The sequence below is a fragment of the Schistocerca cancellata genome, chromosome 8 (genome assembly GCF_023864275.1).
Source record: "Schistocerca cancellata isolate TAMUIC-IGC-003103 chromosome 8, iqSchCanc2.1, whole genome shotgun sequence".
Classification (NCBI taxonomy): domain Eukaryota; kingdom Metazoa; phylum Arthropoda; class Insecta; order Orthoptera; family Acrididae; genus Schistocerca; species Schistocerca cancellata.
Genome location: NC_064633.1, coordinates 612,750,905 through 612,767,605, shown reverse-complemented (window position 1 = coordinate 612,767,605; position 16,701 = coordinate 612,750,905). Strand labels below are relative to the sequence as shown.

The 16,701-nt window shown below is 39.7% G+C and overlaps 1 protein-coding gene across 1 annotated transcript in view; it reads right to left on the bottom strand.

The window, feature by feature from the left end:
* The window catches only part of LOC126095774 (nonsense-mediated mRNA decay factor SMG5), a 283,868-nt gene that overhangs the window by 208,279 nt on the left and 58,888 nt on the right, over positions 1-16,701 (bottom strand). The window contains exon 4 of the mRNA XM_049910581.1: positions 1,802-1,962. Coding sequence (XP_049766538.1) covers positions 1,802-1,962 — 161 coding nt within the window. The remainder of the gene's footprint in view (positions 1-1,801; positions 1,963-16,701) is intronic.

The window sequence follows — 16,701 nt, the reverse complement described above, 5'->3', positions numbered from 1 at the left end:
AGTTTTAATCTGCCAGGAAGTTTCAATGCATAAATGTTTACAGAGAGTTGCACACAGGCACAATGAAAAGATGCTACATGTTAGCTCTCGGCCACAGCCTTGGTCAGAAACACACACACACACACACACACACACACACACACACACACACACACACACATACAAGCAAGCAAGCACGCCTCATGCACACTTGACTGCCATCTCCAGCAGTTAATTGTGTCTGTCTGTGTCTTAACACGTCATCTTTATCGTGAGTAGCAATCTATCTTTTCCTTATATTATTGATATTCCAACCTGAAATTTCTTGTTTGGTTTTGTTTACAAACAGTGTTTCTTACACAAGATAAATGGACAACTGCTTAAAACAGCAATTAGTTTGGTGAAATGTATTCTGTTTTAAATTTTCTGTGCATATTTATGCAAAGAAATATAACATTCTCTTCAATTTTCAGGCTCCTCTGGAAGCCAATTTTGACAGTAGTTCATAACCTCGCAACCGTAAACTTCAAAATATCTTTGTGCAATAATATATTCTGAAAGCTCCGAAATACATCTGCTACATATTAAAACACGCATTTGCTCACAGGTATCATTAAAAACAAAAGAAAATCTGGGTGCAAGAGTAGAACCTACTTCCAGTTAAATGTCTAATTACTAGCTGACCCTCATCAGATACTGTTGCATGTCTGAAATTTTATTTTGTCACAATGTTTCGTAATTTTAATTTCGTTTCCATTTCACACTGACACTACATACTACATCATTTAAAATTTTAAGAAGTCTGTATGTTTTTGATAGGAGAGTTATTTTTCCGCTAAAGGAACTCCAAGGTAATAATGCAACACCTTTTTTTATTTTTTCTCCTCAGCCAAAAACAATGCTATGAATGTGAAATGTTCTTTATGTATTATTTGAAATCTCGTGAGTGAGTGCGCAAAGTTTCCATCACTTCCGAAAATAGAGTAGCTGCAGGACAGTTTCAAAGTGGTGTCTATAGGTGATCGCAGTTATAAACAATGTGCCATCATTGAATTTCTCACTGCAGAGAAAGGAACTGTGGGAAATATTGACAAATGCTTGCGCAAACTGAATGGAGCATCTGCTGTGGACAGAAGTACAATTAGTCATTGGGCATGGAGGGTGAGGTCATCAGAAGGCACTTTGGTGGAGTTCCACAATTTGCGGTGATTGGTGAGACCTACCTCGGCAGACTTCCACTTGTTTGGGCCATTAAAAGTGCCATTCGTGGAAGACATTTTAAGGACAATGAGGAGATGATTCACACAGTCAAGCAGGACAAGAATTGATACCAACAGGGCATACACGCCCTTGTTTCACGCTGGAGGAAGGCCCAGAACGGGACAGAGATTATATGGAAAAATAGGGCGCGTACATAAAACACCATTCTTTTGCGTGTGTAATTCTCATTATGTTCAATAAAGAACTGCTGAAGGAAAAAAGTGCAGTGCATTACTTTCTGGGCAACCCTCATATATTGGTGTCCAAACATATTTACAGTGTACAGCACACCCTCTTTCCAAATCTCCCCTCTTGTTAGAATTTTATTACTAATTTCTCTCCCACACCATCGCGCTGTGTCTCCTCTGACCTAGAGGCCTTCCCTACTTTACACCCAAAAGTTCTGTTTCCTAAACCCCATGCCTCTGTTTTGTCACAGGAATCCAATTTGTTTGGAAGATGATGTATGTGAACAGAGCAATCAGCTTCACGTGAGAACTTTTACTTGAATCTTAAATTTGATAAATAATATGATTTAAAAAAATATTTCTATTAGTTATACCTGCAGATAATATCTTGATGGAAGTTCCAAATGCAAATGCCAAGGCTCCAGCTCAGTACTGTACCTACTCAGATCTCCCAAGTACACGAGACAACGATGTGCTGCCTGTCTCGCCCACTCTTTCGCTTCTGCTGTAATTTCAGGAGGTGGTGACATTGTACCTGGAGCAAAAATAAAACTATGCTGACTATGCAGAGTCTCTTGTTCCAAACACACACACACACACACACACACACACACACATTATGTGGGTAAAATGATTAAAAAAATCTTTCAACGGAATAGCCAAGAAGAGTTAGTCTTCTGCATTTTAATATCTACAATCAAATCACATTGTGCATGGTTTGTGCAAAAGCACAATCTGGTATCAAATCATACACAGTTTTAAGATGAAAACCTGTTACATCACTAAAATAATAATTGCTCTAATATATAAAGCAGCTGAACGTGTCTTACATATACTCTGAAGAATAGGCCTATGAGGATCCTGTATCCTGCTACCAGAAGTCAATATATTTGCTATTTTTTGGGACGTATGTCGTAAGTTTATCGATTAGCTTCATCAAAGATGAAATACAATGTTACTGCAGCTACTGCTGTTTTAGTCAAGTCCAGAATTTTAGAGTAACTGTTGCCCCTTGACAATGCATTCTGATAAGAGTAACTGTTGTTGTTTGGGGGCACACACTTGGGTGTGGTAGACTAGCAGTTCAGTAAAGATTGTGTGTGCATTTGTGTGTGTGTGTGTGTGTGTGTGTGTGTGTGTGTGTGTGTGTACCAGCATCTTACATGCTCATTAAGTATGTTTTTGGTATAATTATACACACTGTGCTCTAACAGTCAGTGTGAAGCAATTACTATTACATTGTGGCATGTGGGATGTTATTAAAGTGAAATCTATTTAAAAATGTTTGAAATGAGGAATGATTTTGTCAATAAACTGTACAGTCAATAATATTTGTTTTCAATCAATCCCATCACTGAATTCTCCCTAAAAGTTAGCAGAGGGGGAGGGGGGCCCTTAGCTCCTAGGAGTGGAGGGAGGAGGGAAGTGCGGCATCATTACAATTGCACGTCTACAGGTCGTGTTATATACAGGGTGAGTCACCTAACATTACCGCTGGATATATTTCGTAAACCACATCAAATACTGACGAATCGATTCCACAGACCGAACTTTAGCAGAGGGGCTAGTGTAATTGGTTAATATAAACCATAAAAAAATGCACAGAAGTATGTTTTTTAACACAAACCTACGTTTTTTTAAATGGAACCCCGTGAGTTTTGTTAGCACATCTGAACATATAAACAAATACGTAATCAGTGCCGTTTGTTGCATTGTAAAATGTTAATTACATCCGGAGGTATTGTAACCTAAAGTTGACGCTTGAGTACCACTCCTCCGCTGTTCGATCGTGTGTATCGGAGAGCACCGAATTACGTTGGGATCCAAAGGGAACGGTGATGGATCTTAGGTACAGAAGAGACTGGAACATCACATTACGTCCACATGCTAACACCTAATTAACATTTTACTATGCAACAAACGGCACTGATTACATATTTGTTTATATGTTCAGATGTGCTAACAAAACTAACGGGGTTCCATTTAAAAAAACGTAGGTTTGTGTTAAAAAACATACTTCCGTGTATTTTTTTATGGTTTGCATTAACCAATTACACTAGCCCCTCTCCTCACGTTCGGTCTGTGGAATCGATTCGTCAGTATTTGATATGGTTTATGAAATATATCCAGCGGTAACGTTAGGTGACTCACCCTGTATATGGAGACCTGTGACATTGCGTCCTGTAACAATCTTCAGACCTGAAACTTCATTGCCAGCATCAACATATGAATTTAGAATTTTCAGTGGTATCTCATTTTTCCAAACAACTTTGGATAGGAAAAAAAATACAGATTAATTGTTACTTTGATTATAAATTGCCTGTGCAGTATACGCATTTGAATAACGATGGCGAGTCTAATCGGAAATGGTGATGTGATTAACAGAGATGACAGTGTTAATCAGGAAAGTGTTGAATGGAAGTAGTTAATGAAGCAGGGTTAGTTAACGTAATTCAAAGTGAAGACACAACTGAAAATGAAGGTTCAAATTTGAATGTCGACAATGAGTCGCAAGAGGCAGTGACAGCTGTGTTGATGATGTACAAAGGGAGGACGTGTTAATGCAATTTTAACAAAAAATATCGATACAAGTTTGTTCAAAAAACTAGATGATGATAATCATGATTTGAACAAAAAACTTGATGAGCATAGTCAAAAACTGAATCCAGATTAAAACAAAAAACTCAATGATCACAGTCAAAAATCGAAAATAGAATGGATCAAAAGGTAGTAGAGATATTCAAAATGAAATTTACAATAGAATGCAGTGAATCACTCGACATGAGACCATCCAAATTCATGCGCAAGATTAAGACAAATTGTCAAAAGAGAGAAGCACATGCAACTAAAATAGTGGCTCAGATAAACTGTCAACAAGAAACCATAAACAAGCTTTACTGGACAGTGCAGTAATGAATAATGTGGTAGTTCATATTAAAAATACATGTGAACAAAATAAAAAGTCAGTTATTAAAGCAGTGTCAGGTATGCAAGCACAGAACTCCAATGTGGAATCAAAAGTACACGAACTGGGAGAACTAATAAAGAACATAAAAATTTGTAACAAGCTTGCTGATACGAACTTAATCTGACAGATAATACAAACACTCGTACAAGAAAATCGTGGCACGAGTTGTTGCACAAATGTTATTGTCGATTGTTTGTTTGGTCAAGGGCAGTTTAAGGAGTTTGACCCACACAAAAATTACAAACAGTTCAATTCATGAAACATTTTATAGCTACTTTTGCACAAATTGAGAATGAGTCAGTTAGATGTAAAACACGAGTACAGGAAGCCATGCATCTGATTGACATACTAAATTTGCAGACTTCAAAAATAGGTTTCTCTGCAAGTATCGGTTGTGAGAGAAACAACAGTGCTTCAAAGAGAAATTATTTTCAATGCACAACTGCCATCGTAACAAAGGGTCAATGCATAATGTTTTTCAAAAATGCTGGGAATGAATTAGTATCTGGATGGACCTATCAGTAATGATGATCTGATTATAATTTTGATGAAGCATTTGCTGTGGAATTCAACCTTCAGTTCCTGGAAACATTTCTAGATTTCTCAAACGCTGACGATAGTATACAAAGACCGAGTACATGTTTCATCCTGAGGGAGCTTCGCATACCAAGGAAGCGAATTAACTAGGTGAAGATGTGTTCGGCCAAGACAAAAGCCAAGGTGCAACACCAGGGAGAGCTATCCAAGGAATTCAACACCAGAACAAGTGTGAGACAAGATGATACCATTGCAACGTTGCTTTTCATTTCCATCCCGGAGAAAGTAATTTCGGTAATCAAAAGAGAACGCAGGGGGGTGAAGCTAAATGGAAGAACACAGTTATTGGGATATGCAGAAGAAACTGTGGAGTCAAAGGAAAGATGGCAGAAATCATAGATGACTTAGTAAGGAATGCCAATGAGACAGGACTGAGGATTAGTATGGAGAATACTGAAATGGTATAAGTATCAAGAGAAGACCCTAATAATGCCCCACACAAGCTGGAATATGGAACATAGTCAGAGTCAAAAATTTTAAATACCTTGGCACCCGGTTCAAAAGGCACAATAACTTGAAACAAGAAATTAATCAATGTATTGTTAATGCATCTAAAACTTATTACAATCTGAAGCAGATAATGTCATCAAAAAATCTATCAGTTAAGACCAAACTTAAAGCCTATAATGCAGTGATAGTGCTGGTATTTTTATATGGAGCAGAAACCTTATGCACCATGAAAAAGAAGATGAAGAGAACATGTTGGTCTTTGAATGGAAAATCATAAGAAATATGTTTCAATCAATCTACAAAGAGAAAACACCTGGAGGCATAGAAAGAACCCCGAACCTGTTTGATCAAACGAAAAAATTTAACATCGTGCAGAAAATGAAAGCGCAGAGCATAAACCTGGCTGTGCACATTGGCAGGAAGCCAGAGACACGCTGGGCCAAAGCTGTGCTTATGTGAAAATCTGATGGAACATGTTCAATTGGAAGACCAAGGAAGCAATGTAAGCATGAACTGAAGAAGCATCTTCAGTGACTGGGTGTCCACGAGAAGGGGATCCAAAGTGAAAAAATCTTCGTCTACTGGAGGAACAATGTAAAGCCAGCACACAGTCTTCAGGGTCCATGATTGCCGATATGTATGTATCTTTTTATTAGCAATCGAAAATAAGAAGACAGTTAGTTTCGTGAATGTTCAATGATTTTGACAAGCTCTTATGAGTTGCTGATTGTTTGAAAGAGACTGACAATGAAGGAATATCCAGTGAATCAGATCAAGGCACAACATGTTGCAATTAACATTTTCAGTGATGCAATGCAACATGGCAAGATAATTGTGGGTGCCCATTGTGGAGTCAACAAAAGACACACCGACAAAACGAGCAAACACAGGTAAATTAAATTTACTTTTGGTTGAGACCTGCTCTAGAAACATATGAACAATTTAATGGGTCATCTCTGCAAATTTACATGACTAAATGAGATATATTAAAGCTGAACTACTAACAGAAGATGTACAAACTACAGAAGATGTATTTATTTCAATGACTGAACTTAGTAGTCCCAGATTCCTAAAGTGATTTTACATCTATATACTCTGCAACCCTTCATATGGTGCGTGGTGTAGGGTACCAAGTGCCACTATTAGTCATTTTCCTTCCTGTAGCACTCACAAATAGAGCAAGGAAAAAATTACTATCTACACTCCTGGAAATTGAAATAAGAACACCGTGAATTCATTGTCCCAGGAAGGGGAAACTTTATTGACACATTCCTGGGGTCAGATACATCACATGATCACACTGACAGAACCACAGGCACATAGACACAGGCAACAGAGCATGCACAATGTCGGCACTAGTACAGTGTATATCCACCTTTCGCAGCAATGCAGGCTGCTATTCTCCCATGGAGACGATCGTAGAGATGCCGGATGTAGTCCTGTGGAACGGCTTGCCATGCCATTTCCACCTGGCGCCTCAGTTGGACCAGCGTTCGTGCTGGACGTGCAGACCGCGTGAGACGACGCTTCATCCAGTCCCAAACATGCTCAATGGGGGACAGATCCGGAGATCTTGCTGGCCAGGGTAGTTGACTTACACCTTCTAGAGCACGTTGGGTGGCACGGGATACATGCGGACGTGCATTGTCCTGTTGGAACAGCAAGTTCCCTTGCCGGTCTAGGAATGGTAGAACGATGGGTTCGATGACGGTTTGGATGTACCGTGCACTATTCAGTGTCCCCTCGACGATCACCAGTGGTGTACGGCCAGTGTAGGAGATCGCTCCCCACACCATGATGCCGGGTGTTGGCCCTGTGTGCCTCGGTCGTATGCAGTCCTGATTGTGGCGCCCACCTGCACGGCGTCAAACACGCATACGACCATCACTGGCACCAAGGCAGAAGCGACTCTCATCGCTGAAGATGACACGTCTCCATTCGTCCCTCCATTCACGCCTGTCGCGACACCACTGGAGGCGGGCTGCACGATGTTGGGGCGTGAGCGGAAGACGGCCTAACGGTGTGCGGGACCGTAGCCCAGCTTCATGGAGACGGTTGCGAATGGTCCTCGCCGATACCCCAGGAGCAACAGCGTCCCTAATTTGCTGGGAAGTGGCGGTGCGGTCCCCTACGGCACTGCGTAGGATCCTACGGTCTTGGCGTACATCCGTGCGTCGCTGCGGTCCGGTCCCAGGTCGACGGGCACGTGCACCTTCCGCCGACCACTGGCGACAACATCGATGTACTGTGGAGACCTCACGCCCCACGTGTTGAGCAATTCGGCGATACGTCCACCCGGCCTCCCGCATGCCCACTATACGCCCTCGCTCAAAGTCCGTCAACTGCACATACGGTTCACGTCCACGCTGTCGCGGCATGCTACCAGTGTTAAAGACTGCGATGGAGCTCCGTATGCCATGGCAAACTGGCTGACACTGACGGCGGCGGTGCACAAATGCTGCGCAGCTAGCGCCATTCGACGGCCAACACCGCGGTTACTGGTGTGTCCACTTAGCCGTGCGTGTGATCGTTGCTTGTACAGCCCTCTCGCAGTGTCCGGAGCAAGTATGGTGGGTCTGACACACCGGTGTCAATGTGTTCTTTTTTCCATTTCCAGGAGTGTATATGCCTCCATATGAGCCCTAATTTCTCATATCTTCTCTTCACGGTCCTTACGCAAAATGTATGTTGGCGGCGGCCATAGAATCATTTAAAGTCAGCTTCAAATGCTGGTTCTCTAAATTCATGATCCTTATATTTGATTGCCTCTAGCAGCAAAGCCATGGTTTCACAAGTTTCTTTCATGTCTACTGTGTAAGCAAAAGGTAAAGATGGAAATGCATTGCCATTATTCAGTAGTACTGCTTTCAAGCTGGTTTTACTGGAGTCAATAAATAGTCGCCACTCCTGTGGATTATGTTGTACGCCTAGCTGCATTATCAGACAATTGACGTCTCTACATACAAACATTGAATTCTGCATATTGAAATACTGAACGAAGGAAGCACCTCTTGATCTGAAACAGGAAATTTTTGTCCCTGGAGCCAGAAGGTTCCATTGTTGCAGTCTCGACCCCAAGAGTTCAGCTTGCTGTTTTGAAAGTTTTAGATGGCTAACCAAATCGTTCAATTCCTTTTGATTAAAGAGCTGAGGCAAAGTGTCATAATATTGAAGACAGTACTCTTCTATATGTTCAATACTTTCTGATTCACTTGACATGGTATCTGGTTCTGTGACTTTCAAGTTACAGACAGGAACAGGCAACCCCTTATCATGGGGCACAAGCAAATGCACTGACAATACATTCGGATACTTTATTTGATGTCTAGTTTTGCTTGAATGTCCCAGAATATTCGTAAGAGAGAAGTAACAGTCTGAATAATGGTCATTAGGCCCACACCACACCATTGGAACAGCAAATGGCATGGTTCGGTATTTTCCTTTCAACCACTTGGTTAAGTTTGCAGTACAGGTTATGCAGGCAATATGAGGTGCAAAATTTTTATCTTGATCACCAAAAGGACAATCAAAATACAATTTATATGCCTTCTTAACCAAATCAGTGATTGGTTTTCTTTGGGTTTTTGCTAAGTTTGCAGTACAGGTTATGCAGGCAATATGAGGTGCAAAATTTTTATCTTGATCACCAACAGGACAATCAAAATACAATTTATATGTCTTCTTAACCAAATCAGTGATTGGTTTTCTTTGGGCTTTTGCAGTGAATTTCCCACATACATAACAAAAGTTGTTGGGGTGGTTTAGACAGCAACGAGATTTAGTTTAGACAGCAACGAGATTTACTAGTTGCCATTTTTCTTAGTGTGAATTCTAAACAGAAAAATTTGCACTATCTTTCACAGGAAACACACTAAACATTTACTGACAATTTATAGATCTTCTAGCTCTCCTATGCAAATAAAAAACAAACAATTGAACATCAAAACAGAAGAACAGCAAAACGCAAAATACTGAATACGAAAAATAAAAAGCCTTTAAAAACTCAAAAATGATACACGCTAGAACATTTTGAAAGGTATATTCAGATTCTACACACCAAAATAATAATAGTTGATGTATCACATCCCAAATGCAAAATGGCTGTTGACTAGTGTAATTAAAAAAAAAAGACAACTACGTTGGACTTTGGATGCCTAATCTACTAATCACGTCACTCAGCCTCAGCGAGATCTATCTTAATAATTTGGACATGACAAATAGTTATTGGAAGTTGGAACTGGAGGCAAGAAATTGAAAGTTAATGCATTCTTGCACAACAGATGATGCTACAACTTCAAGCAGATTCCATTCGGTTTAAACATTTCATTAGCAGCATTTGTTTGACCTTTGGACGTGACTCTTGAGGAGAAGCTTTTGCAGAATGTAACAGTGTTTGTCAATGATATTTTGACTGCATCCATGTCATGGCAGGAGCACAAAAATACACTAAATAAAGATTTGACAACATTTAAATCGGCTGCAGTGACACTCAACCTGATAAATTTTAAATTTGCATGAAGATGCAATTCATGAAACATGCCATCTTGTCTGCAGGACTGAGCCTGATCTGAAGAAAATAGGAGCAATTCAAAATTTTTCGCTACCAACCTGTGAAAACCAACTTCAATCATATTTCAGTTTTTGTGGATACTACAAGCATTTTCTTAAAAGTGTATGGCTTTTTACTGCTTGCTTTAGGAAGAATTCAGTTTGCACTTGGGAACTGACCAAGAAAAAGCATTTGATGATGTCAAGAAGCAATTCTCAGAAGCTCCACTACTGTACCAGCAGACCTTAATATATCATTCTATCTTGAGAGAGACACTACAGTATCTGGACTTGGGAGCCACTTTATATCAACTACTCAGTGAAAATGATCAGGAACAACGTCATATGATCACGTTTGCAAGTCAAGTTTTGTCAGTGTGGGAAAGGAAATATTGTTAGACAGAGCACGAAGCACTTGCTATTTTTTAAGGCTTTGACTAGTTCTGCTATTTTATGGTTGGGCAGCCCAGCATTGCTCAGACAAATCATAGGGCATTATCCCTTCTCCTTCAGTGCAAATTAATACATATATGACTTGCTAGATGAGTCATCACCCTCCAGGGATTCAGCTGTGATATCAAGTAAATTCCTGATGGAATAAATGTGGTGCCTGATGATTTGTCACATCTTTTGCAATATTTAAAAGATGTTTGTACTGAGATCCCATGTGTCAGAGAAGAGAGATCAAGGTTAATTTTATAAGAGGTATGTATGGAGAGTCAAAAATTCATACTTTTCTATGTAATATCAAAGCAGAGCAAGAAGCAGATGAGATATTAAAAATGATCAAAACAATGTATCAATACAAAACAGAAACTAAAATTCAAAAATATTACTTAATTTATGGCGACATCTTTTATTGTAGCACGGACTTAAAACTAGGAATTGTGGAGACTTTGCAAGCCAAAACACAATATTGACAATATGATTAAATAGCATCCCACTTAGGTAACGAATGGACATCAATTACTTCCAATATGATGGACATAGACGAATTATGGTGAAAGTTTAAAGGGATTGTAAATGATGCTCTAGAGAAATATGTGTGAAGCAAATGTATTAATGGTGAGGAATCAGACACTTTTGAATTCTCAGTTCAAAAAAGAGCACCCGAATGACGGAAGGCAAAAGCTAGCAGAAATTAGTGTGCCTTTAAAAAGATACTGTGCAAAGCATACCTACAGAAGACAGCAAAGGAACAGTTGAAGTTTTATATTTCATGTTTAAGAGTGTTAGGATCCTCACCACGTCAGATTAAAAAACGACATCAAAGCAATTCAATGGCAGGCTGGCAGGTTCGACCAACACGCAAGTATAACAGAGGTGCTTCGTGAACTCAAGTGGAAATCCGTAGAGGGAAGACAATGTTCTTTTCGTGGACAACTATTTAGAAAGCTTAGAGAATCGGCATTTGAAGCCAATTGCAGAACAATTCTACTGCCGCAAACATATATTTTGCATAGGAATCACATAGAAAAGATAACAGAAATTAGGGCTTGTAAAGAAGCATATACAGCCGTTTTCCCTCACTTATTCTGGAGTGAAGCAGGAAAGAAAATTACTAATAGCACTACAAGGTACCTTGCACCAAACACCACATGGCAGTTTGTGGAGTATGTATGTGGATGTAGAAATATACCCTTATCGGTTTTGGGCGTTTTGGTCCGGAGGAATGCTTACAACAAATTGAGAAACAAGTGATCTTTGATAACATGTCTTGGCAAGTACAAAAAATTATAAAATAATGTGACTTGTGTCAGGATACCTAGGTGTCTACAATCTAAAGACCATTCAGCCAAACTATTCGATAATGGACTGCAATTTCATTCTAAAGTTTGTAGCTCATTGACTGATGAAGAAAAGATCCATTACAATGCTGTGTGTACATATCACCCAGCAATAAATAACAGTTATCATGATCCAACTCCTAAAACATTTTTGTAAAGTATATATCAATTACCCCAATCCATAAGGTGATATAGTGCTAATTCTGAATGCCAGCATATACACTGCCCAGCCCTGCAGTGTAATGCAGACAGACAGTACTTGGCCTAACTACCTTGATTTGTGTTTGAAAATCTTCCCTATAGGAATGTTAGATATGTCATATCTCTCACAATGTGATTTCCACACGGCAGGATCATTTAAGAAGGTGCTGGGATGCAAGTGGTTTGAATATGATTAGCAGTGTACAAGTTTCCCATTCAATGACTGCGTACACATTCCAGCAACCCATATTACGCAGGACTCACCAAACTTCCCATCCATACTACAATTGACTACGAAATAGCAAAAACTATGTGGAATAGTGGGAGACTTCCTGTTTTGTAATTGTTGTTCCAATACATAACAATTTATAACAACCAGTTCTTTTCTCATTCCTCACATCTGACTAAAAAACTGAAGAGATGAAAAGTACACACACACACCGATGAGACATGCGTACAATTTAACTCTGAAATGATGAGCAGTGCAGCAGGTATAAATTCTGAGACAGTTTGTAAACTACTGCACGGCAGAAATCATACTGATGAGGGAACAAAAAGTGTGATTTCTTTCCTTAAGTATATCTTTGCCACTTTTGTACTGTTCCATGATAAAGTTTCCTTCTGGGTGCTTGCTCTATCATCTAAGTAATCCATATTTTAGGAAGAACACAACTTTTATTTAAAGCAATATGTTTTTAATCCTTTCATGCATAGTGTAGCTATCAGCCACAGACTGCATATCTTCGATGTATCCTATACTGAGCAACATTTTGTAACACATTCGTTATGTAGTTAAGTATATACACACTACTGCAGCTGCTAAGCTGCTAGTAGGTCTTCATAGCGATCGTAAATGGCAGGATGAACAGAACCAGTTCGACAATCAGCTGTGTGGATGTACTGCCGTGCATGTGTTTTGGCGGAAGGTAGACACTTTTTTTCGTGTTTGTGCACCGATTTGTGGGTTTGAAAATTAATTTCTTATTTTGAAAATGTAAGTAGATCCCCCCCCCCCCCCCCATGAACCACAGACCCTGCCATTGGTGGGGAGGCTTGCGTGCCTCAGTGATGCAGATAGCCGTACTGTAGGTGCAACTACAACGGAGGGGTATTTGTTGAGAGGCCAGACAAACGTATGGTTCCTAAAGAGGGGCAGCAGCCTTTTCAGTAGTTGCAGGGGCAACAGTCTGGATGATTGACTGATCTGGATTTGTAACACTAACCAAAACGGCCTTGCTGTGCTGGTACTGCAAACGGCTGAAAGCAAGGGCAAGGGGGAAACTACGGCCGTAACTTTTCCCGAGGGTATGCAGCTTTACTGTATGGATAAATGACAATGGCATCCTCTTGGGTAAAATATTCCGGAGGTAAAATAGTCCCCCATTCGGATCTCCAGGAGGGGACTACTCAGGAGGACACCGTTATCAGGAGAAAGAAAACTGGCGTTCTACGGATCGAAACGTGGAATGTCAGATCCCTTAATCGGGCAGGTAGGTTAGAAAGTTTAAAAATGGAAATGGATAGGTTAAAGTTAGATATAGTGGGAATTACCGTATTTACTCGAATCTAAGCCACACCTGAAAAATGAGACTTGAAATCAAGGAAAAAAAATTTTCCCGAATCTAAGCCGCACCTGAAATTTGAGACTCGAAATTCAAGGGGAAAGTAAGTTTTAGGCCGCACCTCCAAATCGAAACAAAGTTGGTCCATTGTAATATGAGACACAATTTAGGTCGAATGAATACAGCTACAGTAGTTTGGTTAGAGTCATAAGCTTAGCAGTTAAGCTTTTACCAGGTAGCCATTGCTATGCGTCAGGCGGTCCGTCCGTATTTATACAGGTACCCTTCTTTTTTCACGTGCTTCATCTGGTTTGAATTGATTGCTTATTTTTCTTTGATCTGATAAGATGTTTACGTCACTCTAAGCTGAAAATGCATTACTGTACTGTGTCATGCATTGTTTGTCGCATTCTGATAATGAGTGTTTACAGGCTGTCGCCGCTCGCGGCATGGCTTGCTTTTGTGCACGCTACCGCCGCTTACAATTTAAAAAGAGAGGAATCGTCTCATTAGCGAAACAATCGCAAGAGACTGGTATTTGTTGTTACTTACACTGCTGCTTTCTTTGATAATGATCAACAAGAACCAAATAATAGAATGCGTATGATAGATGATGTTCTGAATGAGAGTTTAGCAAAAATTTTTCTCCGTTTGAAAATCTTTGCATACGCCTCTTTAGTACATTACATTCTGCACAGAAATAAGAGTCATCCTAGATTTAAAAGTCTAGTCAATTGCCGTGCTTCATTTCTGACTGTATCACTATTAGGCATAAGAATAATACGAATATAAACATGACATGATATGTATATTCTTCTGCGTTTGCTGTTGTCTCACTCTAGTTTTCGTAGTTTATTAGGCAGACAGGATTTAAATGAGGTAGCAGCAAACACGAAAGAATACATGGCAAAATGTTTATATTCCTATTATAGGGAAGAGAATACTGCATGTGATTCACAATTCTTAAAAGTTCATATTAGCAACCATCTCTTCTCATAGGTAGGAAAAAAATTCAGAACGTAGAGTTGGCCATATTGACAAACATCCCAAACAATCTTGCCAGTCAGATTCTTGTAGTACATTGAAATGCGTCTACATTCGAAGATTAACAATATGGAATTTGCATTTACTTCGTTGGATAATGTATGAAAATGCAGTGGTCGAAAAAAGCTCATCTTCCACCTTTTTTTTTTTTTTAATTTATTTACTGACGCAGAGGTTTTGGCACCAGTATATTATCTTTGTGCCTGCAAAGCATGCCTGTGTAGCACTACATATATTCGACGGCAGAAGTTAGTTGTGGCGGCACCTACCAGCATTTTTCAGAACTTCCGCTTACTTTGCACTCGATTCTAAGCCGCAGGTGGTTTTTTGGATTACAAAAACCGGAAAAAAAGTGCAGCTTAGATTCGAGTAAATACGGTAGTGAAGTTCGGTGGCAGGAGGAACAAGACTTCTGGTCAGGTGAATACAGGGTTATAAATACAAAATCAAATAGGGGTAATGCAGGAGTAGGTTTAATAATGAATAGGAAAATAGGAATGCGGGTAAGATACTACAAACAGAATAGTGAACGCATTATTGTAGCCAAGATAGATACGAATCCCACACCTACCACAGTAGTACAAGTTTATATGCCAACTAGCTCTGCAGATGACGAAGAAATTGAAGAAATGTATGATGAAATAAAAGAAATTATTCAGATAGTGAAGGGAGACGAAAATTTAATAGTGAAGGGTGACTAGAATTCGGTAGTAGGAAAAGGAAGAGACGGAAACATAGTAGGTGAATATGGGTTGGGAGTAAGAAATGAAAGAGGAAGCCGCCTGGTGGAATTTTGCACAGGGCACAACTTAATCAAAGCTAACACTTCGTTCAAGAATCATAAAAGAATGTTGTATACATGGAAGAAGCCTGGAGATACTGACAGGTTTCAGATAGATTATATAATGGTAAGACAGAGATTTAGGAACCAGGTTTTAAATTGTAAGACATTTCCAGGGGCAGATGTGGATTCTGACCACAATCTATTGGTTATGAATTGTAGATTAAAACCGAAGAAACTGCAAAAAGGTGGGAATTTAAGGAGATGGCACCTGGATAAACTGACTAAACCAGAGGTTGTACAGAGTTTCAGGGACCAATTTACAAGAATGGGGGAAATAAATACAGTAGAAGAAGAATGGGTAGCTTTAAGGGATGAAGTAGCGAAGGCAGCAGAGGATCAAGTAGGTAAAAAGACGAGGGCTAGTAGAAATCCGTGGGTGACAGAAGAAATATTGAACTCAATAGATGAAAGGAGAAACTACAAAAATGCAGTAAGTGAAGCAGGCAAAAAGGAATACAAATGTCTCAAATATGAGATCGACAGGAAGTGCAAAATGGCTAAGCAGGGATGGCTAGGGGATAAATGTAAGGATGTAGAGGCTTATCTCACTAGGGGTAATATAGATACTGCCTACAGGAAAATTAAAGAGACCTTTGGAGAAAAGAGAACCACTTGTATGAATATCAAGAGCTCAGATGGAAACCCAGTTCTAAGCAAAGAAGGGAAAGCAGAAAGGTGGAAGGAGTATATAGAGGGTCTATACAAGGGCGATGTACTTGAGGGCAATGTTATAGAAATGGAAGAGGATGTAGATGAAGATGAAATGGGAGATATGATATTGTGAGAAGAATTTGATAGAGCACTGAAAGACCTGAGTCGAAACAAGGCCCCGGGAGTAGACAACATTCCATTAGAACTACTGAAGGCCTTGGGAGAGTCAGTCCTGACAAAACTCTACCATCTGGTGAGCAAAACATATGAGACAGGCGAAATAGCCTCAGACTTCAAGAAGAATGCAATAATTCCAATCCCAAAGAAAGCAGGTGTTGACTGATGTGAAAATTACCGAACTATCAGTTTAATAAGTCACGGCTGCAAAATACTAATGCGAATTCTTTAGAGACGAATGGAAAAACTGGTAGAAGCCGACCTCGGGGAAGATCAATTTGGATTCTGTAGAAATATCGGAACACGTGAGGCAGTACTGACTCTACGACTTATTTTAGAAGCTAGATTAAGAAAATGCAAACCTACATTTCTAGCATTAGTAGACTTAGAGAAAGCATTTGACAATGTTGACTGGAATACTCTCTTTCAAATTCTGAAGGTGGCG